Source organism: Plectropomus leopardus, chromosome 2 (assembly GCF_008729295.1).
Source record: "Plectropomus leopardus isolate mb chromosome 2, YSFRI_Pleo_2.0, whole genome shotgun sequence".
In the NCBI taxonomy this organism is placed as follows: domain Eukaryota; kingdom Metazoa; phylum Chordata; class Actinopteri; order Perciformes; family Serranidae; genus Plectropomus; species Plectropomus leopardus.
Window position 1 is genome coordinate 21312000 of NC_056464.1, and position 25813 is coordinate 21337812.

General features: G+C 39.9%; 1 protein-coding gene across 2 annotated transcripts; it reads left to right on the plus strand.

Moving 5' to 3' along the window:
- On the plus strand, positions 1-25813 carry LOC121956703 (proto-oncogene tyrosine-protein kinase Src-like). Of its 2 annotated transcripts, XM_042505070.1 has the most exons (13): positions 1-518; positions 10559-10840; positions 12876-12975; positions 15591-15608; positions 17441-17539; positions 17797-17900; positions 20732-20881; positions 20966-21121; positions 22510-22689; positions 23071-23147; positions 23246-23399; positions 23507-23638; positions 24566-25813. In XM_042505070.1, exons 2-13 carry the CDS (start codon positions 10567-10569, stop codon positions 24772-24774), a joined length of 1653 nt encoding a protein of 550 aa, XP_042361004.1. In that variant the 5' UTR covers positions 1-518; positions 10559-10566; the 3' UTR covers positions 24775-25813. The 2 variants fall into 2 exon arrangements, with proteins under 2 accessions (XP_042361004.1, XP_042361013.1); XM_042505079.1 differs by lacking the exon at positions 15591-15608.

Genomic DNA, 25813 nt, shown 5'->3' on the forward strand with positions numbered 1-25813 from the left:
GCCTCGCTGAATTCAACTATCACACAGCGTCGAGTTACGCAACACAACGTGAATCTCCGTGCCTCCGCCGCCTGCTGCGTACAAAGCGTAAAATCCAGGCTCATCATATTTGCGCTCTCGTGTTTCGTCAGTGATGCACAATCCCGTGCCTTCCCCCCTTACGAGGCATGTCTCCTCCACACCACACCACTCCTGCCTCCTCGCATGAATTTAGCGCGCCGTCGACTCTCCCCAGCTGAACAGGCTGCTTCACCGAAGGGTCGGTGTGTGTTTGTCCGGCCCACCGCAGCCGCCCCGGCAGCTGTGCCCTCTGCTCCCGAAGCCAGTCCCCGACATGACCTCCCCTTTCCGCGATTCTGCCGATATTCGCTAAATGGGATTCGTGGCTGGCCCGAGGTCTCTACAGCTACTGGCCATCCGCTTCCATTATTTCTCTAATGAGGACAGCCATAAGGATTTAACACGGTTCCTCGCTGCGCGTCTCTGATTTTTGGGCTGAATCTCCAGACGCGACAAAGGTGAGTTAATTAAAGCTTGATAGAAATTTACATTTATTTCGAAATTGCACCCATGGTTTCTGGTTTGTTGCTGCGTGCGCTCCCGTACTGATGTTTTACACACATCGTGTGATACCCCTCTCTCACACTGACTTGTATTTCATTGTTGCACAGGCCATTCAGTCAGTGCTGCTTGCACATTTGGTCAGTGCCACTCAGTTTGTGCCAGGGCTCCATTGTTGACGATTTACTACACCCCCGTACAAAATACGCACCGTATGTGCTAATGTCATATTTCGGACCTCCTCGCGACCACAAAATGCTTAATGAAAACGCAGTAAATCGATTGCGCACGGAAAATAAGAGCCAACAATCCATCGAAATTCAAAATGGAGCTGTAACAGCACCTGTTTTGATTCATCAGGCCGCATATGCGCTGTATGCGAGCCTGTCACAGCAGCATTGTCGCCTTGTATCCCTGTTCCCATTCACAAATCCCTGTTTACGTGCGTTAATGTGGATCAGTTTGGCAAACACGAACTGTTTATGTTTTTGGATTTTTTTTTTGTTCTAATTCCCTCCCATAGCAAAGACGTTATCATCTTGACAGCTGCTACTCCTGTAGGCAGCTACTACCCCACCCCTTGTTTCTTTGAAAGCAGCTTTGCTGACAACTGGTGTTTAATCCCGTGGAAATAGAATTTTAATTATGTGGCTAATCTATTTACAGTCGGTTTTGGGATTTGGATATGTTCCAGCTAATTTCCATAAAGCAGTTGAATCAGGTTTGCAAAAACGACACGTGAATCATGGGAAATCTCAACACTGGGATTTTAACACTGGGCAGCCTGAGGTGGTGCTGTAATATACTAGCCTCATCTGACAAACACAAAGGTACATAGCATGAAAAATAACATTTAAAATAGTTAAATTGTTGTTTGACTTTATTTCAAAGGGTTTTTTTTACAAGCTGAGAGAGTGCACACAAGGGGTCATAATTCATAATGTTGCCTTTCAGAGAGCAGTAAGAGATTGATAATGGTCTGTGACTAAAGATTATTTTAATTATTGATGAATCTACTTAGAGTTTTCAAATAAGTGTTTGGTCTATAAACATCAGCAGATATTGAAAAACGTTCCAAAAGGCCCAAGGCTACATCTTCATACGCTTTGAATTGTTTTGTCTGTGCAGTTCAAAACAAAGATATTCCAGTTATTGTCATACAAGACAAAGAAAACTAGAAAATGTTGCTAATTGAGGAGCTGGATTTTGAGCAATTTCTCCTTAAAAAACCTTAAGTGATTTAATCATTTATCAAAAATGTAATTGATTATTCTTCTTTTAATTGACTACTTGATTAATTGCTTGAATGTTGCAGCTTTTGTTGGCTTTAAGTGTCAAACAGGCTTTCATGTTCCTGGTACTGTCGCCCCATTAAAAGAATATATAACCTACATATCAGGAATACTCAGCTTCCTTTCGGAGGGCCACTTTTACACAGTGACAGGAGACCAGGGGCCAGTTAGTACATAAACATTAATAATGATTAATTAAAAAAAATAGCCTGGACCTTTGTCTGGGGGTCTTTAAATCAAAAGGGCTACTTGATCTGGAATACCTTGAAAATCAGACATTTTTAAACTTGGTCCTTGAAAAAGTACTTGAATATAATTGAGAGGAGAAGTGAATATTGCATTATTTTATTAAATGTAATTGATAATGGTTTTAAACTTTTTTTGTTATTTGCCAGTCGCATTCATGAATAATTTAACCAGTTATTAATAATAACTTAATTTTAGGCCCTGGTAGCATGTGTTTCTCAATTCTCTTACAACAGATGGTTGTGGAGACAAAAAACTATTTTTTTAAAATAAAAATGAGTGCTTGGTAAAAGTCCTTGAATTTGACTTGCCCTAGTCTGTACCAACCCTGTAAGAAACAAGCTCTATTGTAATGCCTTTTTTAAAAAAAAAAGCATGCTGGCACCTTACTCACAATATAAAATGCAAAAAAAAAAAAAAAAAAAAAATTCTCCAGTGTGAATGAGTTTGTTTTCATTGTGAATTAGAAAAGGTTGGCTGTCACTAGGCACCCACAAGTTGAGTGTCATTGGCCTGCAGGTACAGTAGGAGCCTGAGTTTATTTTAACGTTCTGTTAATCACAGAAATAAGAGATGCTGTCTGTAAATTACTCGAGGCTGTCATTAATAAAAGTCATATGAATCTGTAGAGTTAATAATTTACTAAGAGTGTGGCCACTCTGTAATGAAATAGCATTCATGTCCTCTTTCCCACCCTTTGCCCTCCTTTACAGAGTCAGGCATGTAACAGCAGCTATTCCACTTGCAGCATGAGCCTCCAGTTAAGATGTACAGAAAACGGAAGTAGGTTTTATCAGCTGAGAGCCAAAATTCCCCTCTCCTCCTCCTCTTCCTTTTTCTTTTTGCCTCTCAGTTTTTGTCACTGAGATGGGACAGCTGGACACAGGCTCAGACTTGGCAATGTGAGTGGGGTCAGCAAAAGAATTTGGGGAAAAGATAACAGAGAATATCTGATCGAGGCATCCACAGTACTGAAATGGGACAAGACTTGATAGTTACATGACTGCATTGTCTTTTCGTTGGCCCTCTTTAAAGCAACTGCCTGCTCTCTCTAACGCAGGCTATATATAGATAATCTGTGTATTATATATGTGGACTGCGTAGTTTCATGTTATCATATAGCAGGGTTGGACAGTGATGCTAATGTGCACATTTCCTCTTGTTTTGATCTTGAGGAACCATCATCGTCTCCCCCCTCCCTCGCTGCTCCTCCCCAGGGCAAACTGTAATTTTCCCATTCGACTGAAACATTGGCTCGAGCTCCTTCACTCTCTGCAGCACAGTGGCAACTGTTACCGTCTGTTGTGACTCAGTGAGGTTTGTCATGGCCAAATGTGCTTATGTGCCTGACCAGAAATGTACAGCTTGTGTGCTCAGCTTCAGATGGAGGATTACAAATGCTGATTAGACAGGGGAAATGTGAGGGAGAGTTCAACTCGACCTGCAGTTGGAACCTGTGCAAAATCAAATGGAAGTTGGGCTTAAATGCAGCACTTTGAAACATTATCTAACAAATTGCTGCATTTATAGTAGGGAACTTTCAGGGTAATGTCCAGATAAAATTAGAAACCAGCAACTTGACTTTTTTCCCCATAAGACTCCAATGTGCAGGTAATTGGGAGGCCTGAAGTAAAGGTGCACAATGCTGACTTTGGATCATCAAGAATTTAAAGGATAGGTTCATATATTTTTTTGTTTTTTAATACAACACTCACATGCTTACTCTCTTCCTGTTAACTCCTTGAAACCTCAGCAAATTAGCTTGATTTCTTTCTTAAACCCGGGAGGAAGGCAATGAGCAGAGAAAGAAGAAATGACCCAAAAATTAGCAGGAAATTATTAAAAAGTACAATAAAACTATCTGATAATTAGTAAGGAAAAAAAAAACAAGACAAAAATTTTTCCATAAACAAATTCATTAATTTCTTGCAATTTTTGGAACATTATTCACCAAATTGCTCATTGACCTTTCCTTCATGTTTTTAAAGAAATCACACCTATGTGCTCAAGGTTCAGAGGTTTTAATACTTGTGAAAGGTGTCCGAAAGCAGCACAGAAAAGTTTATTCAGGTTTCAAAGGGTTAACCTAACCTGTGTCACTCCTGTCCCTGAAGAGGTCCCTTCCTGACGCAGCTCCAAAGCAAGAGTCTAAATCTACAGTCTTCATTCTGTGCAAAGTGCATTCTTTAGTCTAGGATCTGGGGCTTCAGTAGTTCGAGTTAGTCTAATGAAGTCAGTGTCCTCCAAAGTTACAGTCAATACCTCATTGTGTCCCCGAACAATGGCTCCTTGTTGAGCTATGGCGGAGGGACAGTATAGAAAAGAGGGACTATGAGTCTACAACCAAATTTTGATTTGGTTCATTGGTTGAAAAGTCAGTGGATTACCAAAGTTATTAAAATCCACCCGAGGGCACCATAATTATCTGTACAATGTTTTATGAAAATCCATCCGATAGTTGTTGAGAAGCTTCATACAAAGCCACAAATGTCACACATCACTACATTGCAGCCTGTGTCTCCTGTGCCAATGCAGTTTAAAAAGTAGTTTGTAAACATTAGTTAATCCAGGTTGAAAAACACAAAACTTTGTTTTTTTAGGGCTCTGACACATCAAACCGATGGTTAGCCGTTGGTCAGTGTCAGGCCATAGATGAGTGCTAGTTTTTGTGTTGTGTCCTGCACTGTTGACACTAGTTTGTCCATGTCTAATCGACAGCTCAGCTCTGCTCAGTGCATGAGAGGAGAAATTAAAGTGCGGGATTAAAGCAAACGAACTGCGTAAGTCAAAGGGGTGTTTGATCAAAACGGACTTGTTATATTAGGTAAGATTATTTTTTTAAGCCATTGAGGTCTTTGGGAGAATAAGTTTGTAATTGTGTCACCGTTTGCTAGCGCATGGTAAATTTCCTTTTTCTTTTAACATTAGATTGTGTTTTTAATGTGCTAACTGACTAACTAGCGTCTTAAATCCGTCATGTCGGTCACGTAATGTCAATTTTTTAATGTCAAAAACAGACTACCACAGCCTGCTTGTATGGAGAGTTATTTCCTCTCACGCAGGCCCAGAACAAACATGCTTGCTGGCTTTAGTCTAAGCATAGTGTTCAGGTTTTAATTTCTTGACCGCGACACAGGCGACATGAGGCAGCGATTGACCTTCGTCACTAGGTTTGATGTTGTTTTAAGTGTCCGGCCTTAAGCAGGAATATCTCACCGACTTGTAAGGACAGGAGGAAGGGTTACAGCAACCAAACAGGTTTCATAATATATGACAGACTTGAAAGATTGGAGCATGTGCACAAATGAAACATAATGAAAACACTGGCTTGTGTCGACCTGATGCAGTTTCGGTATCTGAGAGGTGATTGGACATGTCTGCTTTTTTAAAATAAATTCCTTCAAGGCATCTGTACTCTCTTCCCTTACTTTATTGAATTTCCCCACGTTATTCAGTCCATGTACAGAGACGGTTACATAGATTTTGATCAATAGTGAGACTGAGACAGACAAAGGTAAGTGATAAATATACTGCAGAAGTTGAAGTTCTCTGGAACTCAATCAAGATTTTTAGGTAAATACCTCTAAGAGAGCTTTTGCCTTTGAACAAAGCTTTTGTTTCTCAAATCTTCTTTCCCACAACACAAATTAGCACAACTTTATTCACACACTCAGCATGTCTGTGCATTATTGTAGCTGTTCCGACATTATTAAACCACATGTTGCATAGCTTGTTTTTATAGCACATCAATGCAGCTCATAGTGCTTTAAATTAAAAGCAAATTAAGAACAGATTTTGATTTGCATCCCCCTCTCCACCCCCGTGTCCCTGCTTGCTTCCTCTCATCCCGCCCTCCCGTTGCTCAGGTGTCTGTCCTTGGTGCTGTCTCTGGCAGTCGCAGCAGTGCGGTGCCGTCTGGTTCTCCCACATTCCTCCATGCTCCTGTTGAATGGAAAAAGCTCACAAGGGATTGAAATCTCTCTCATCTTCCATTCCTTAATTTTTTCCCCATCTCTCTGTGGAAGAATCTTAATTTAAACTTGTTGGTACTTTTATTTGTCCAGTAGACTTTTGTCCCCCTCACTGCATCCTCTTTGGTCCTTCATTTTGTATCACAATGCTGGAAGTAGCCACATGTTGGCACTTCTTGATATTAAGAAACTCTCGACACCATATTAGGAAAAGGCGTGAAGCTCGGCCACGGTGCTAGCTCTGTTGTTTACATACACAGGCTCTGAGGCTTTCAAGGGTCCTCTGGTGTTTGCAGCGTCCTGAAGCGTGCAGAGAACCAGGGGAAAGTGACTCTCTCAGGACATGGTCTCTGCCATCACTGTATTGGGATGTATTCACAGTGTCATCATTATTACCTCTGCTTATCAGTGTCTGCTCAGTCTGTTTTCCTAATTGAAAGTCAGATCTTACACAGTATTCAGTGCATACTGCAGTACATGCAATTGTTTAAGTGTTTAATAATTGTACGTAGCACTCACTGCATATCCGAACTTTTAGACCTACCATCAGTTGGGATATTGAATCCCCCTCAGCTCATTTAGTGTCATTTTCCAACTTTCTCTTCTTGTATCACATCAGCACATCACTGTTTTTTTAATCAGAAAACTACATCAACAGACATAATGATCAGTCTGGAAGAAGTTACTGTTGAAACCCTATTGTTAGATCTGATGTTTTGCTGTATCATCTTTGCCTTTTAATCCACTACTAAATCACTGTGCTTCTGTGGGCTGTGCTGTTGTTCAGGTGCTCGAGCTTTTGGCCATTAAAGAGAGGAGTCAGGAGGTCTGAAATCTCTAACCAGAGCTTGAGAAACCCTCCCAGAAGGCCTCTCTTCTGTTCAGAGAGCTGAAGAATTTTGACATTCAATAGGATATCAAGTTTTTGCATATTGTAAGAGATGTATAGAACACAAGCCTGTGAAGTAGTTAAAAATGGAGACTTAAGGGGAGAGTTCACCCTGAAATCAAAAATACATAATTTCCCTTTTACCTGTAGTGCTGTTTATCATCTAGATTGTTTTGGTGTGAGTTGCAGAGTGAGATTTCGGCTGTAGAGATGGCTGTCATCTCTTTGATATACAACTACATGGCACCTAACATGTGATGCTCAAAAATACATTTGAAAAACTCAGCAGCAATTTTTCTTTCCAGAAATCATGACCTGGTTACTATAATAATCGACAGACCTTATTATGAGCAGGTCCATGCAGGAACTATATTCTTTCTACCGAACTGCACCCACAGACCGAATCACTGCACGGAAGTACATTTACTACAAGCTCACCTAACAACACTGAGCTAGTTAACGATACAGCTCAGTCGAGAATGATGCCATTAATATTAACATTTTTGCTGTCACCAGCACGAGCCTCTCATGCACACGAAGAGGCACGCTTCCTTCTGCACCGTATTACAGTTGCTGGGTGTTCTTAAGTAGAAAGAAAATAGTTATTTCATGAAACTGATCACAACAGTGTGGATTATCTTGAGTAACAGGGTCATGATTTCTGGACAAAAACATTGCTGTTAAGTTTATTTAAATTTTCTTTTTCATTTTTTGGGTGCTTTGAGCACCACAAGCTGAATGCCATCTCCATTATATTCAAGAAAAGGCAGACATTTCTACGGCCAATATCTCCAACTTTGCAACTCACACCACAACTATTTAGATTGATAAAAAGTATTACATGTAAGAGGGAAAATATGTATTTTTTATTTTAGGGTGAACTTTCCATTTAAAGGCATATTCCAGCCTAAAATATGAATCACCAACTATTTTTCGGTCTCGGCATTGGCTCAGTAATTTTTTGCGTGGATTCAAGCACCTCGAGTATCTGCTTGTATGCATATATTGACTACGTGAATCACTAAATATATATCTGTTGCATAAGTGCCTTGATTATTATTATTATAGACCGTGATCAGTCGCAGTCCTGTCTGCCCATTCTGCTTAAGTTTTTGAATCTAAGTGTGTCTGATCCTCAGTGAGCCGGTAGATGTTTGAGGCAGCAGCAGTCCATCACTGATACCCGAGTGAGTTGGTAAAATCGAACGGTTTATTCTCCACACAATTCACACAGTCCTGTCCATCTCTCCTGCAGGCCTATGGGCCTATCTCTGTGTGACTCAGTGTTGCACCATGGGATACGTTAACCCCCCAGCGAGCCAGATTACATCCTGGCAGGAGTTGAATCAAAGCTTGCATGACCGTACGTGTGTGCTTGAAATTGCTCATGCTTGTGCACACACTCAGCAGCTTACACACCCACACAGCTCCACAGTGAAATCCCTCCGTACCTTTGAGTTTTCCCGTACCTGTGTAATTATGTTACGCTCACACATTACACTTAAAAACACCCACTAAGCCTCAGCTGTCCATGCAGCATACAACAGCCACCTACACGTTCTTTTTACAGCCACTGCCAGTTCCTTCCTCCTTGTCTGTTAATAACCCTCTCTGTCCTGTCTATCAGACTCTCACAACTGTGCTGGAAACACACGCATACATGCATGTGTTGGAAAAAAGGATGTGAGATGCAACTATGGGTGGGTGTTACTGCGCGATAGAGCCTCGTTTCCCAGAGACCAAGGAACAGCTGCTCACACATACACATACACATTCACAGACACAGCGCATACACTCTGTCTGGAACTGAGAGTGCCTCTATTCACAAAGGAACAAGGCTGTTTCATGTGTGTATGTCTGTCTCTGTTTCAGCCAGCCTGAAATAGCCGGTCTCACAGTGAGTCACTCTGCAATGCCTTGAGGGGTGGACTTGGTGTGTGAACACGGCACTCCAACTTTCTGTGGGTGCACCTGACTGTCTGAGCATGTTTGTCTTTGTCTGCGCTCATGATGACAGTGCACTCTTGTTGCATTTATCAGGCCATAATAGATGTATTCTGCATCAGGGTGGAGAAGAGAAGCGGGGTCATAATTACCTGTAGGAGGTGAAACTGTTTCTGTCCTTGTCAACTCACCAGAGTTAGTGCTCGGTTTCATCGCAGCCCGCTGCTCCTTTGTTTGTTTTCCTTTGTAGATGCTTATTGATTCAGAACAGATTGAATCAACAGATAGGAATGACCTTGAATGTATGAATGTGTTGGCAGTTTCAAGGTGCCCTGTTCTCAGAGTATTTGCATGCTAAACGGTTTTAACTGAACCTGGAAAAGCTCCAAGGATACTCTGTGGCGAGCAAAGATGAATGTGACGCTCAGAGCACACACTGCTGAGAGGGTTTTTTGTTTGAGGAAGGTGAATGAATAGAAACTGAAACAGGGTCAGTTCGTGTTTCTGAATGAAGTGGAGTTGTTTTCAGTTTTCATCTCCAGTCATGTTTATTCAGTGTCAATGTAAACGAAGAGCTGCTTATTTCCAGTTTTCCAATTAAATAGAATTAAGGTTGCTTTTTTTGTGTGCGATTTGGCAACATGTTTTCTCATTGAACAGGATGTACCTATGTCTTGATTTAAATATTAAGAAAATGAAAAGCAAACTGACATTAACATGCCCTCCTCTTAGCCATGTCACTGCTGCCAGGATGAAAGTAGATCTGAGTCTAGCAGGGTGCCAGAGGTTAGTGGAGTTTTCTCAGAATCTAGAACCACATTTTATTTGAAGAAATTTAAGGTATTAAATACAAAGCTTAATAAAAATGTCACTTTTTTAAATTGAAAAGGGATTTAAAAAAGCATAAATTTGGCATCAAGATTTTAATATCAGGAGTGTTCTGGTCTCTGTTTCTATTCTGTTTTTAGTCCGAGTAGTATTGACCATGTGATGTTTGAATGGCATGCAGACATATGGAGAGGCAGAAGGCATCGGCCAAAAATGTAATCTTGAAATCATCGGCTATCGTCTGACAACAAGTCAGCTTTATATAAGCTTTTATTTTATCTATTTATTTTTTAAAATCTGTTTATAGAGATTAGCTAAAACTACTAGTGCACAGAAGAGGAGGCCTGGCTCAGATTTCTGTTGGCTGCACCAGATCAGCCTGAAATGTTGGCCCTTACAGGAAATGTGAGGGCTGCAACTATTACCAGCTATTATTTTCATTATTGTGTAATCTGTCAAGTATTTTCATGATCAGTCAATGACATGTTTAGTCATGTTTAGTTGACATCTTCAATTGTCTTGTTTTGTCTGTCCAAAAATCCAAAGTTATTATGTTTACAAGGATATAAAACAGATGAAACCAGCAAGTTCTCACATTGGAGAAGCTGAAATCCAATAATAATGTTTTTTTCCCTTGAAATAAATGACAATTGATTCCATTGTTTGATCAATGGAACGATTATTAAAATGTCTGATGATTGATGCATAGTATTAATCATTTAATGGCATATTACAAGAAATAGAGTTGACAGCCTGGAAGAGGCCTGTTTTCAGTCTCTTGGGACTTAAATTGCTGCATTCTTACTCATCATTGGCTCTCTTCCCAGGTCTGCACATGGGGGCAGGCAAGAGCAAGCCCAAGGAGCCGGGCCAGCGCTCCATGAGCCTGGACGGCACCATCGGCACAGGCTCGGACAGCGGGCACTTCCACCACTTGGGCCCCGCCCAGCAGACCCAAACCCCCAATAGGAGCCCTGCGGTCGGGACAGGCAGGCGGGGGCATCAAGGGCAGCACCAGCTCGCCCCGACAAACACTCCTGAGCTGGCTCTCTTTGGAGGGGTGGACCACACAGGTACCATCACCTCGCCTCAGAGAGGACCTTTGTCAGGTAGGAAATATTTTGAAGGGTTCAATGTGGGACTGTTTACTCAGTACAGGAAAAAAGTTCATTTACATAACAAATTGTACTGATCAAGATTTTATTCTTTAATTTGTATGTTTCAGGTAGTCAGAGAAATTATTTTTAATGTCAACAGTGTTACTCTTGCAGATGAAAAAATAGATACAACTGTAATGTTTGAAAGTTGAATATGACATGCTACAGCCAGCAGCTGGTTAGCTTAGCTTAGTGTAAAGTTCTTTCCAAGGGCAACAATCCACCTAACAGCATGTTAGATTTTATTTGTTGATTTTTACAAAATTTAATTGTATGCCAGATTATTTTTTGTCCAGGTGCAACAATCTTATCATGACAAATGCCAAGAAATAGCTTGCACATAACCTCCTGTATGATTAGATAGTTTCAGAGGTGCTGGTAGGCTGATTTTTGTTGTTTCCCTGTTTACTCTGTTCAGCTGAGCTAAAGATTTCCTGACTCCAGCTTCCTATCAGAAGGACATATATGAGAGTGATATTGATTGGAATTTAATCATTGTATTTTCCAAAATATCAATATCTGCTTTAAAGAAAGAGAGAGAGTAATGCCGTCCTGAGCAGAGACTGAAGTCACGCTACCTCTGTGTGTGTTGAAACAGAGCTTCTCTGTGGTTTGTTGTGGTAAGCTGGTCTGGTCAGGTGTGCATGTGTGTATTTCCCTGGCTAGCTCATTAACACTACTTTGTGCTGCACTCATAAAGCAAATACTGCATTGCAGCATCATTGTGAATGTGTAGCGACCACCCTTCAGTTCCCCCCTTGTTAACACTGTTAGCTCTGTCAGCATTGTTGTGTCAGCATTTAGTACCGTTTATGAAGTTACCACCGTTGTTCAGACAGCGAATTTGCATTTCTTAGGATAGCAAAGATATAATCCGCCCTACTTTGCCTTACTCTGCCTCTGGTTTAGGCTTACCCTGACATTCTTACCTAACCCATAACCAATCCCACTTGTTTTTTTAACCTTGATTGAAAAAATGATTATTAAATCTACCTTCTACCTTCTTCTACCTTCATGGCTAAATCTAACTAACCCAACCAACGAAGGCAACTAGTGCTGGCCAGGCATGGGCGGTATCAAGGTATTACCATATAACAGGTTGCCGGCACTTACTGCACCCCAGTGAAATTCCAGGAAAGTAGGAAGAAACAGATACCACCCAATCAGGGGAGAGTGGGGCAGGTTGTGCCTTCACACAACCTGACACTTATATTCGTGTCAAGTTGTTAATCTAAGCATAACTGCAGAATGGGAACAGATTTAATAAGATCTGATGAGAACTTTGACTTATCTGTTAGTCAGCCCAGTCAGCCTAGTCAGCCCAGTCAGCCCTGACGCGCTTTCAGTTTGAGATCAGAAAAGTTCAGAGAAAAATATATAAAAACTGACTCACAGTGAGTCATATTTCCTCAGAAAATTTTCCATTTTCCCATCATGAGCTGACAAACAGACTTAAAACCTTCTCTTTGACTTTGAAGCCATCTGAGCTGCCCTGTCCAGATTTTTAGCTGACATTAAGCTGTAATGTGTCTAGACCGGACAGATGGTTAGGTTAATGTTGCTCCATCCAGAGTGGAGGGCTGCTGGTTTATCTGCTGGCCGCCTCCTCCTGTGCATCTAATGAGCCGATCGATGATTGGCTGGAGAGTCCCCAGGTTTAGATCTGTGGTTCATTAAAAGAAAGCTGCACAGAATATAGAAAGCCGCTGGTATGATGGCTTTGTCCTTCACGGATGATCTTCCACAAGTCGTCTGAATGTCGATATTTCTCATTAAGCTTTGGTAAATTGTTTCACACAGATATGGAGCAGAAGAAAATAGACTGAAGATTTATAGCTTTACAGTGGAGAGAGCAAATGATCGTCAAGGGTTAGACCTGAATTACTGAAGTTAGATTATGGAAGTGAATGTGAATAGATCTTAAAGGAAGTTTCTTAAATTACACTGTTCCCTAAATGTGTATTTCTGTGTGTGTTATTTTTTGCAGGAGGTGTCACTACATTTGTGGCGCTGTATGACTATGAGTCACGGACAGCATCTGATCTGACCTTTAGGAAAGGCGACAGGCTGCAGATTGTCAACAACACGTAAGAATCAACAGCCGCTCTCTCTCTCTCGATGCCACAACTTCGCAGAAAATCTAAATGAACAGATTTGTAGACGCACACGTGAGCATAATGTGTAAATGAATGAACACAGTCGGAGCTGGTAACTTTGGAGCGATGCAGACAGCCGAGTCTGATCTCCTCCATCTGTTGACTAAAAGAGCAGAACAGCATTTTACTAACGCATTCTGTTCCTCTTGGGCAACTGTCCTCTTCCTCACTTTTAAAACACTTTATAGACAGTGTGACAAAGCAAGATCACAACACACATCTTTTTACTTTACACACATAACACCTAAAAGATGTGTTTTCCTGCTGGATATCAGCACATGTTGAAGTTTGTCTGTGTTTTTGCTTGACTTACACAGAAGGTAGGTTTCAGTCTCAGAATGAAGAATGAAATGTTGGTTTAAAAGCTGCTGTTTCCAAGTAAAAGCAACCAGAGAAAAACTCCTACAAATCATAACAATGGGTGTCATTCACCGATATCTTCCAAAGATTTTCATAAATGTGTAAGAAAGATCCAAAGAAAAGGTTTTGTCAGATTCACGACATGTTCTTAAATGTCAGCATTGTTTGCACCTGTTTTCTTATAATGATGAAGCCTGTTGTTTTTGTTGTCGAAAGTGTCTGCCAGTTGATCCTTGTTAGCATCGGTAAAGATCACAAAAGTAAACACCCCACAAATCCTCATAAAAGTGCATGAGACTGCAAGGCTGTGTGTACACACAGAAACTGAAGAAGATAAAGTTGAACTTTCATTTTTTGTTCTGCCCGCCTGAACCTCCAGTGATATTTTCTAGTGCAATCAATCAGTAATTATTAGGTGTCATTGTTTCCATTAACATAACTGATGTAAATTGAACTTTATTTTAAAAGGCCATAAAATAATCAGAAATCATTAATAACAAATCATATTAAAATATTTTAAAAAAAATTATACATGATAAAATGTTATTGTGGTTTAAATTCTATAATGTTATACAACTTTTGAATTGAAGAAAATGCAATAACCAATTGCTTTTCACCAATATGTTCGCACAAAATGTGCAACGAGCGCTCCATCGATTCTGTTCTTAACTAAGAAGAAATCCCAAACAAGAAGACATTTGTGAATGTCAGTATCTTCATAAAAACGGCGTAAGTGGGTTTTAAGATGAAATTCTGTCTTAAGAACAGTTGGTGAATGAGGCCCATTGTTTGTTTTTTTTTGTTTTTCCTTTCCTATGAGCTCTTTCCATAAATTTCTCTCACAAGTCTGTTGTGCTGTTCTTTATCTATAGTCTGGCACTACATAGTTGGGCTGAAAAATATAATGAATTAATTCTTAAAGGGGACACATTATGCTCAATTAGGGTTAATTATTGCACTTTTGGTGTCTACTAGAACATGTTTACATGCTTTAATTTAAACCCTCTGTCTCAAGCCACATTTAGACAAGGACGGCCCTATTAAAAACATAAAAGTCTTTGCTTTGCATTGTTTTTTAAACATCTGTGTTCATATGATAACCTTGTGAAATCGTTCCCCACGTACACGGATCTGCAGAAACAACAGAAAACGCTGTGGTATGCAATGTCAGGCTAGTTGGTGGTGTTACTTTGTAATGACACATTAAAGAAGAACACCATGTGCATGCACAAAGTGCGGCCATGACGTCACGTTCTCGCGCATCGCCAGTTTACGAGGAAGGGTTACGTTTTCAAAAGATTACACGCTGGAACCTGGTTTCAAAAGTTTGTGTTTTTAAGGCCCCCAAATCACTGTTGTGTGAAGGAAAGGCCAAACCGCAACAAAAGTTAAAAATTTCATCCAAGGGCCCTCCCAAAAAAGGCCCAGTCTTTTCTAATTGGTCAGCATTATAGGGTTTTCACATATAGGTATCTCTGTTCCATCACTGCAGCCATAAAATTACTGTAAAGGAGAACATTGGCACTTTCTCCAAGTAAAGATCACCACTTCAAGCTTCTAAACAGAAGTGCACATGTTCAAGCAGAAATATTAACCAAGTTTATGTTTCCTTTGCATGTAGCCATATGCAGCAATGTGCTTGCGGCTGGGGAATGACTGTATATAGCAGCACTTTATCCCGTCTGCAGTCACCAACAGTCACTTAATAGGAACATCCAACATTGTGACATTATATATAAGATGACAGAAGATAAATAAATAAAAACATAATAGGTCCCCTTTAACATTAATATTAACATTAATACAATGAGACTGTTCCAGTATACTAAATATTTTAAATGTAAACACTTAATGAAAAGTAGTAAGAGTATAAAGTGAACCCAGAAATCCCACATGATGCAGGGATGTGATCATTTATCATCCTACATGGGATTTATTGCTGCAGTCCTGTCGTAGAATTATTAAAAATGCTATAAAATGCACTGAAATGTAAAGTGGAACTTGATACTTAAAAAACACTGCAGCTGGTGTAACCCCACTGTGTAGTCCCACAGCATATTTGGCTCCTCTGCTATCTGTCTGTGCTGTGCTGCTTGCCTTGCTGTGTCTCCACGCTGTGTTTTGATGTGTCTGCTGTGTCTGTTATCTCTCCCTCTTTCTCTCTCATGCTTCATGGTTTCTCCTAGGAAAAAGTACAGCTTCAGGTCAGTAATACTTAATGCAATAAAAAAGTCTCATGCAACCTTTTGTTCACTGTCCCTTAGCTGCTGCGTGGGTTTGTCTGATCTAGCTGGTAGCGTAACAGCAATGAATTAGTAAAAGTAAGAGATGTCGAGTGATGTGGTGCTCTAATTTACTTGGTAGATAACATACTGTAAGTCTCTAAAAACAACAGTTTAAGCTTTAAATATAATCTGAGGGATTACAAGTGGAACAAAAGTTTGCATTTGTCTGTTTCCTCTCTTAACAGTGTTTCTTCACTCTGTGCCACCTAAGTCTGGGATGAGATGTGTATTTTTAAAAAAAAAATCTGTAGGTTTCCTATTTGCTTTCTAAAGAACATTATTGGTTAGTTCACCAATTGAAGTTTCAACTTGTATCACAGGTAGACCCTCTTACTAATGCTTCATTTCCACATCATGGTGCAGCACAGGTCTACTCAACTCACCTCGCTCTTTTTGGTTTTTCATTTGCAGAAGGTGCAGATAGTACCTGGTGCTTTTTTGGTTTCAGCTCGGACAGGATTCAAAACGAGCTGAGCAGATAGTAGAAGGTGGAATTAAAAAACTGCAGAGTGTTTAGAGAGAATTGTCACTTGCGGGACATAGGACGGCCTGCGCAACCCCACAATTTTTTATGATTACCATTTTATTGAATTTTACCCAAAAAAATGTGTAAAAGGCAATATATACATATTTTATTTTTATTTAAGGGCTAAGACATTAACTCGCAAAAAGACGACAAAAGAAATCCTGTGAAAAGTACAAGTAAAATATGATTAGAGAACAGGCTGTGTTTTAAGAGGGACCAAGAGAGCACAAGCATGTTAACCAGCCATTTTCAAGTGGCCACTTTTTTTTTAAAAAATGGCAAAACACACTATGTTCATTTTGCTGTACAAATGACAAAGTGCAGATATTTCTTGGTTTGGTTGCTGATTAACAGATTCAGCATATGTTGCCTTGAAGACGACACCACAGCAGTTTCACATGGCATTGCTTTGGTGATCACCTGCAAATTCCTCCTACACTGGGGGTTACTGTGTACAGTGGAAAAGGGCCTAGTACCAAAAGTGAGTTGAGTGGCGCTGAACTATGCAGTGAAAATTAGGCATAAGACACAATCAGAAGCATCCTGTGCTGCAGAAATTGTATTTTTATGGATATGTCTGGTTGTGATCCATATTTTTCTAATTGGCAAATTTCTGATGAAAAGACCAAATCCAACAATAAATTTATCCAACTAAAATGTTTTGTGTGCTGAGTTAAAGCCTGATGTCCCTTATCCCTCTGTTCCATAGACATCCATGGCTGTGTAAAAACTATTAAAAGCACATAAATGAGTCACCCTGTTGCACTGGTTATGTTCCTTTTATAAAGATGAAAGTGAGCAGTGGGCACTGTAGTTTATTTTGAGTCAATTGCACGAACACTTCAAACACTTTCCTTGAGCCAGTGCAAAAATGTATTCATCCGCAGCTGAAAATAGTCCCAAAACACTGCAAAATAAACTTGTGTTTGCTTAAATTACAGTACCTGTTATAGAAAATCGTTAGGACTTTTTTTTAAAAAAAAAAAAGAAAAGAAACTATATTTGACTTGTTTTTAAACATTTACATCTTTACTAGAAATTAGTGGGCTTTTGGCTGAGAGCCACAGACAAAAATACAGAGTAATTGTTCTTCCTCCATCACATAAAAGATAATTAAACCAAGACATGTGGTTGCCTCGGTCAGTTCTCTGTTTATGGCTGACTCTCTTTCTCTCTCTCTGTCTCTGTCTCTGTCTCTGTCTCTGTCTCTGTCTCCCTGTCACAGAGAAGGGGACTGGTGGCTCGCTCGCTCCCTGACGACAGGAGAGAGTGGTTATATCCCCAGCAACTATGTGGCTCCGTCGGATTCCATCCAAGCAGAAGAGTACATTATCCTCTCCCTGTTTCACTCTTGCAGTTTTTTTCCTAGAGATACAAAACATTTTTCTTAGTGCCAAGCCTGACTATATCTTTATTCTCTGTGCTATATCTACTTACACAAACTAATGCAAAGGGCATAGGGAGAATATTTTGCAATATATCCAGTACAATCCTCCAGTCAAAAAGTGTTTTTGCTTGCCTGCTTTAGACACACGGTAGTAGCTTCTCTCTGATCTTATTCTCCGTGGCCCACTTTGGCAGGTGGTATTTTGGGAAGATAACTCGGCGCGACTCTGAGAGGCTCCTTCTGAACTTACAGAACAGACGAGGAACCTTCTTGGTGAGGGAGAGCGAGACCACTAAAGGTGAGAGAGCAGACACTCCAGAGGCTGCAGTCTGCAGCTCTTCTGATTATCTCCATGTCTGAAATGTGTCTTTCTGGGCACCTTAAATGTACAAAACGCTTAAAATTGCTTGAAAAAAAATGTTGGTCAATATATTTCCCAATTCAGGCTGTATTACCTAGAGTAAGCCTTTGGGCTTGTATGTACAGCACAGGCGATTAATAAACCAATCAATTAGTCGATGAAAGATTCTCAAATAAAAACATTTTCTTTTTTTGTTCTTTGTTTTAGTAATAGAAAAAACAAGCACTTTGAATATGTCAACTTGAGCTTTAGGAAATATTTCACATGTTCTCCTTCCATACACACCTCTGTCCATCTATCACATTCTTGTGAACGCAATATTTTGAGAACGCCTGGAAGGAATTTCTTAAAATTTGGCGCAAAGGTCACTAAAGAATGAACTGATTCGATTTTCGTCATCAAATGTCACTGTGATCTTGTGTCCGCGTTCTCGTGAATGCTTTACATGAATAAAGCTTTGAGAGAGGTCACTCAATTTCAGAACAAACGCCCCCTCTTACTGAAGGATAACCTGATTCAACTTCGGTGGTCAAAGGTCAAGGCCTGACAAAACATGTTTTTCGCCATAACTCAAGAATTCATATGATTTTTATGTATTTCACAAAAATGTCTAATAAGATAAATGAAAATATTATATAGGGAGATAATAAAAATAATCATTAGTTTCTGCTCTACTTGCATGTATTACTTATTTGTCAAGATAAAAGCAGCTGCTTTGAAAAATAAAAACACAAAAAGAATGCATATATTTGAGATCTGTTCTCGAAAATTATGAGAAGAAGCTGAGAATCATAGCATTACATTTTTTTTTATTTTACAAATTCCACAAGTTTCATAAAATCTGAGCTTTTTATTTATGTGCAAAATAAAGTATGTGATGGCATTCTCTCTGTGTCCCTGGAGTTTACTTAGATGTTATCTTACTTTGAAATAAGTAGATCTTTAGGGGCTCAGTTTAAAAGAGACAGAACCTCATAATTAAGTCATTTGTTAACTTTCACACTGGCCGATGGCATTTTATCTTTGTTCTCTGGAGTTTTGCATCTTTCTCTGAAAACTCTGCAGTCAGATCTCGTCCCTGTGACGTCAGCGGGCTCTTCAGGGGGTTGTTTTGGAGGAAGTGGGGGTAAAAGGAAAAGAGCACAGTGGAGTAGTGTCGGCCTTGTGAATGGATAGGGGTGAATCGCTCTGCCAGAAGTAGGTCAGTCTAGGAGGGTGCTGGATTTCCTCTGGCTATAAGTCTCTGTGCTCCCAACACACACGCTGAGAGGGGAGGAGAGGCCTGAGGAGGGGGGAGACTCGTAGGAAAGGGGGAGGATCAGGGAGAGTAGGAGGAGCTCTGGCAGGAGGTGTGTTGGCCTCTGGGTGTGTTCTGTATTCGGTGTCACATGTGAGGCTCAGTGTGTCGCAGAGGAGCAGAAGCATGCTGCTCACATGTTGAATAAAGTGCAAATTGTGTCAGATGGATCATGATACATCCAATTGTTTGTGCTTCAAAGCCTTGAACATGAGAGGTGAAAAATCATCATCTCAGATGTTGTTAGCGATGTTTGTGCGCCTGATCTGACATCTGACGAGAAATGCATTTATTTATTATTACTTATTTATTCAAGTTGGTTACATTTTTTCATTATTTCGTGGGGAAGTTAAGTTAAGTTGAGCACAGGTTTAACGGTTAGAATAACGCTAAGGTTTTGGTACTTCAGGTTAATAGACTGTTATTTCGGTTACTGTGTGGCTCAGATTTTTTATCCTGATTTAGGGAATAAGACTGAACACCAGTCAGCAAAACTTCAGATCAAAAAAGATTACATTTTCATTTTCACCTTACTTGTGTAGAGGTTAGGTTTATTATTCAGCGTTTTGAAAACACATCCTCACAAGTTTAAATTCCTGTCACTACTGTATGGTCTTAATTTTTCCATTGATATTGTTATTTTTGACCTCATAACCTTGACCTTCTTTTAATGGTTTGTAATTTGTCATTTCAAATGGGAATGTAATTTAAGTATATTTTCTTTAATTCATAATCACCTGAAAATAAGAATGAATGATTTCATTAGCTTAAAATGAGCCGTTTACATGTACACAGCGAGCGAATCCTTGTCTTCGGATTGCACCATGTTGCTCCGACATGTTTCTACAGTAGCCCAGAACAGACAAACTAAACACTGGCTCTAGATAGGGATATTTATGTCTTTGCGTAAGCCACTATAGACAGAAGTTACCAGCCTCTCTGTGACATAAAAAAACAAACAAAAACAAAACAGAAAAATCAACAAGCCACAAACCCACAGATTTCTTTTAACTTGAAAGTGCATTATTCAGTGTTTTTATCGTTCACTTCACCTTGTCTGTTTTTTTATCTGTGGATAATTAATAAAACCTCCTGAAGAAACCCTAACATGCTTGGCACATGGGTGAAATTTAAGCTGGTTATAAACTGCATTCCTCTGTACTAGATGCCACAAAATTCCTCACAAATTTTCTTTAATATTTATCAGTTTTCAAATGTAGTTTTCTGAAAAGTGACTGTGCAAAAGGAGTCGATGATTACCACAGAAAGATCAAACTTTACTTAGCAGTGATCCATGAGCAAGGACAGACAGGCTTAGTTGAATTTCCAGGGCCTTTTAAAGAGGCTGTCAGGGACTTGCCCTGCACAGCTGTTAGGAAACTCCACAGAGCAGCTGTCACACAAGCCAACATACACATACTGGTAGTATTGTTCAAACCTGCCTGTGTCTGTTGTTTTGTCTTGTTCACAGGGGCATATTGCCTATCAGTGCTGGATTATGATAACACCAAAGGCCTGAATGTTAAACATTACAAGATCAGGAAGCTGGATAGTGGAGGCTTCTATATCACCTCCCGCACCCAGTTCACCAGCCTACAGCAGCTAGTCTTCCACTACCGCAGTGAGTACTCACACACAACTGCTCTCTGACATTTTAAACCTCCTCTTACACTGCTGTTTCTAACCTGCCCGTTCTGTCTTTCAGAGCACTCAGATGGGCTGTGCCATGCTCTATCAGACGTGTGTCCTGTGGCCAAACCTCAGACCCAGGGACTGGCCAGAGACGCCTGGGAGATTCCCAGAGAATCCCTCCGCCTAGACCTTAAACTGGGACAGGGCTGCTTTGGGGAGGTCTGGATGGGTAAGAGCTACACACAGCTACTTTACAGTGGAACTTACTTAATACCTTGCACCGTGGTAAACAGGCAGGTAATACATTGAATATAAAATATATGAAGATCAATTGCTCGTTTCTTGAAGTGCATTGATCATATGAATCCTGGAAAAAGCTATTACAGCTAATTGATTCTTTGTTTGATGTTTTGGGAAATAAGCTTGTTTGCTTCCTGTCAGAGAGTTGGATGAGAAGATTGATAACAGTCTAATGTTTGTCCGTTAAATTAAGATTTGTAATAACTTTATTGATCTGCAGGGGGAAATTAGATGATGTTACAGTTGCTCTTATACGAAAAGAAAATAGAAATAGAAAAGGGAATATGCAGGGAAAAAATGTATTATTATATAACACTATATATAAAATATTACATCAATAGAAACAAGAAGAAAATATACAAGAAAATACAAAAAGGCGAGATGTGTATAACAAGAAATGAAAATATACTAAATACTGTATGTAGTATGTGTATGTGTATGTGTATGTGTATGTGTGCACAAGAAAAATTAAAATATGTGGATCATACTACAAGTGTGCAACATATAAATGCAAGAGTATAGTGTGTAAAAACTCAGTATTGAATAAGAGCGTTAACAAGTTGAAATATTGCACTGTTGAATTCTTATGTGTAGGACTTAAAGTCGGTGTTGGATATTGTACTTGTAACAAAAAATAACGCCACAATTAGCTTAGTGTACTTTAACCATACAGTACCAAACAGTCAAAAGAGTTCCCTCGAACAGCAATAACAGATGGAAGTGTTGGTATATTGATGTATTTGTATTGTCCATTGTAATGTAATGTTTTTTATTATGTGTGATAAGTCTTTTTAGTGTTAGGTATTTGTTCTGTTTGTACCTGCCCAGGGACTGCAGATGTAAACTAGCTAATACCTAAATCTGGCATGAAACATCTGTTCTCATTTTGAGATTAATGTTTTTATGCATACATTAAAAAAGACATGGACATGGAAAGTATACTTCTGCACATAACCTCAAACATCACTTTGTTTTATGTACAGATTAAATATAAGGTGTTACTTAGTAAGTTTAGAGGTTCTGGTAGGTAGATTTTGTTACCTACAAACAGAGCCAGGCCAGCTGTCTGTTTTCAGTTTTTATGCTAAGCTAAGTTAGCAGGCTGCTGATTTTACGAATGGACAGATATGAGCGTGGCATTGATCTTCTTATCTTAACCCTCTACGAGAAAGAGGATAAACACATATCCCAAAATGTCAGTATTCCTTTATTCCAGTAAATCTACCTTCTACCTTAAGCCTACATTAGATTAGGAAATCTAGCACTTCTTTAAAGAAGTGATGCCCTGAAGTTATTTTTCTGTGTTTTATGGCACAGGCACATGGAACGGTACAACACGCGTAGCCATTAAGACCCTAAAGCCCGGCACCATGTCTCCAGAGGCCTTTCTTCAGGAAGCACAGGTCATGAAGAAGCTGAGGCACGAGAAGCTGGTCCAGCTGTATGCTGTTGTGTCTGAGGAGCCGATCTACATTGTGACCGAATATATGAGCCAAGGTAATACAGGATGCAGACTGTAACAAATGCTGGATATCAAACCTTTTATCTGTTCTTTCCTTGGTACTAACTGAAATGCTGTAGAGTACCAGAAAACCATTAAGTATTGAAAACTGTCTGGTTTAGATTTCCCAAAATAAGATACAAAAAAAACAAAAGAGCATTGTTTTGACACTGAAATGTAGGTATTGTATCAGCATTATTATCAACACATTTCTAAAATACACATAAATTATTGCTTATGACATCAGTTTGCCTACAAACACACAGAGGTGATGGTTTGTGCTTTCAGGTTAACATATAATGGACAACTGCTTATTTATTTGGTGGTTAATTTTCATTTGATGCATTAACTACGATATGTTTTATCTTGCCTCACAGGTAGTTTACTGGACTTCCTTAAAGGGGATGCAGGAAAGATGCTTCGTCTGCCTCAGCTAGTAGACATGGCTGCTCAGGTAATATTACTTTTGCTTAGCTGCGACACCATAAAACTACACAATATTTTGTTTTTATTATTATATAGAAAACATCTACTCTCTGTCACATCCTCCAGATTGCAGCAGGCATGGCCTATGTGGAGAGGATGAACTACGTCCACAGAGACCTGCGTGCTGCCAACATCCTGGTGGGAGACAACCTGGTGTGTAAAGTGGCTGACTTTGGCCTGGCAAGACTCATTGAAGACAATGAGTACACTGCGAGACAGGGTGAGTCCACATGTCATCTTTACACATCTTTCATTTTTATGAAGCTATAGAGAATGTATAGAATTTGTTAAAAAACGAATAAAAAATGTTTAAAAAAAAATCCTCAGGAGCCAAGTTCCCAATCAAGTGGACGGCACCAGAGGCAGCTCTTTACGGTCGTTTCACCATCAAGTCAGACGTCTGGTCCTTCGGTGTGCTGCTCACTGAGCTGGCGACTAAAGGCAGAGTCCCATATCCAGGTAAAGACTCACATAATGTGTCCATACCGGAGCAGTTCCCTATTCAAACAAGTGTCTCTTTAACAAAATGTGCGAAACAATAGAGCTGAAACAATTAGTTGATTAATTGATTAGTCAAGCAACTAATATTATCAGCAAAATTTTTTAACTTATTTTTTACTATTTTTGACTCTTCTTCCAACATAACAACTTAATGGTGGTGTTTTCATACTGTTTAAGTTTTCCTCTTTTTTTTATTTTTTAAGAAAAAATATCATGATATGCATCACCAGATTCTTGCCAATACACAACTTTCTTGTTCAGACAAAATTAGCTATTTGACGACATCATCTTTTACTCTAGGAAATTGTTATGGGCATTTTTAACTAATTCTGAAATTTTAAAGACCGAACAAAAATAATCATTAGATAAATAAACTGTAAAGATAATCATACATTGCAGCCCTAAAATATGAAGAATTTTAATAAATTATGGAATGGATTATTTAATATTTTAATGGTATAAATGATGAATATCATGCTCTGAAAAAAAATCGCTTTTACTTTATACGCAATGTGTAGGATTTAGGGGAATATACAGGTTGAATATAATAATCACAACTATGTTTTAGTTAGTGTATAAATCACCTGAAAAGAATTGTTGTGTTTTTATTAAATCAGAATGAGCTGTTTATATCTACATATGGAGTGAGTCGTCTTCCAAGAAGTCTGCCATGTTGTTTCTACAGTATCCCAGATTGGACAAACCAGACACTGGCTCCAGAAAGGGTCATTGGCGTTGGCCACCATAGTTCACGCTTGGCCCAAGTGTCAGTTGTTTGCAGTCTGCCACCTCACTTCAAGATCCCGTTAACTCCTACACAGTAGACCTTTAAAATTACTCCCGTCTCCCGTTTCCATAAATCCAACTTCCTGTTTCTTTCTGCAGGTATGGTTAACCGTGAGGTGCTGGACCAGGTGGAGCGTGGCTACAGGATGCCCTGCCCGGCAGAGTGTCCCAGCTCCTTGCATGAGCTCATGCTGTCCTGCTGGAGGAAGGACCCAGAGGAGAGGCCTACGTTTGAGTACCTGCAGGGCTTCCTAGAGGACTACTTCACCTCCACAGAACCCCAGTATCAGCCTGGGGAGAACCTATAGAACCACACACTGACGCGAACCCCGGGGGGAGAACCTCAACACAGAGCGATCTGCACTAACCGACCTCAGAGGAGCACCTGCGGGAGGATCTGAGCCTGTGAAAGTGACCAGGGAGGAACTTGAGATTCTTCTGTGGAAGCAAAACCGAGAAATAAGTCCCATCATGTGCCATAAAGAAACGGCTCCAGAAGAACCTGAAGAACCTTTTTTTTCTGCAAGCACTCACTGTTTACTGGAGGTTTTCCTGCAGACCTGAGGTTCAAGGCTGTGAAGGAGAACTCCTGGTGGATGAACTCTGGCTCTCGTTTGATGATTTTTGAGAGGTGCGACTGATGTGGGAGGAACCGAATCAGGATATACAGATGCAGCAAGGGGGAGAAGAATAAAGCTCCTCAAAGAGAGAAGGTCAAGGGAGGATATTTCGGGCATGAGCTGTTTAGCGAAACCTCCCTCCTTCCCTCTTCTGTCTTGTCTCTTTACTTTCACTTGGTACCTTTTCCGCCCACAGAAGAGCACTGCCACTGTGGCTCAGGTGCCAAAGGAAAGTCTGTCTCTCTTAACGTCCTTTATCTCCCTTCTGCCTCTAGCCTCTCTTTTCTCTATTTCTGTCTGACTGTCAGTATCTCCCTCCAGTTTTTCTCAAGTGCTGCTTCTTCAAAGTGTCTCCAAATAACTCAGCTCTGGAACTCTACTTTGCATCTTTATTTATGTTTACTTGGACAATATAAGTCCTGTGATTTAAGGTTTTGTTCAGTGGCAGACAAAAAAAATTCTCTTGTTTTGTTATTTTTTTTTTTTTTTCTGTGATTATCAATAGGCAAGGTTGTTAGAACCACTATCATGGTAGTGCCGGGGTAAATGTACTCAATAGGCAGGTTCTGTAACACTGAAAATTAGGTTAATTGAATTAAAACTTGAGGCCTTTCTCTCTCATTTAACCTCCTTATCTTTCCTAGCTCTATTTCTTTACATACGCTGAACGGCCATGATGGCCAGCTGGATCCAACCTCCGCAATTAAAAATGATTTTGATGCAGGCA

What these genes read in the sequence shown, in the direction of transcription:
- LOC121956703 (XM_042505070.1), top strand. Translation starts at nt 10,567, where the DNA reads ATGGGGGCAGGCAAGAGCAAGCCCAAGGAGCCGGGCCAGCGCTCCATG. An exon ending in TAGTAGACATGGCTGCTCAG is followed by an intron (nt 23,148 to 23,245) that starts GTAATATTACTT and finishes CACATCCTCCAG; the next exon opens with ATTGCAGCAGGCATGGCCTA. An exon ending in TGAGTACACTGCGAGACAGG is followed by an intron (nt 23,400 to 23,506) that starts GTGAGTCCACAT and finishes AAAAATCCTCAG; the next exon opens with GAGCCAAGTTCCCAATCAAG.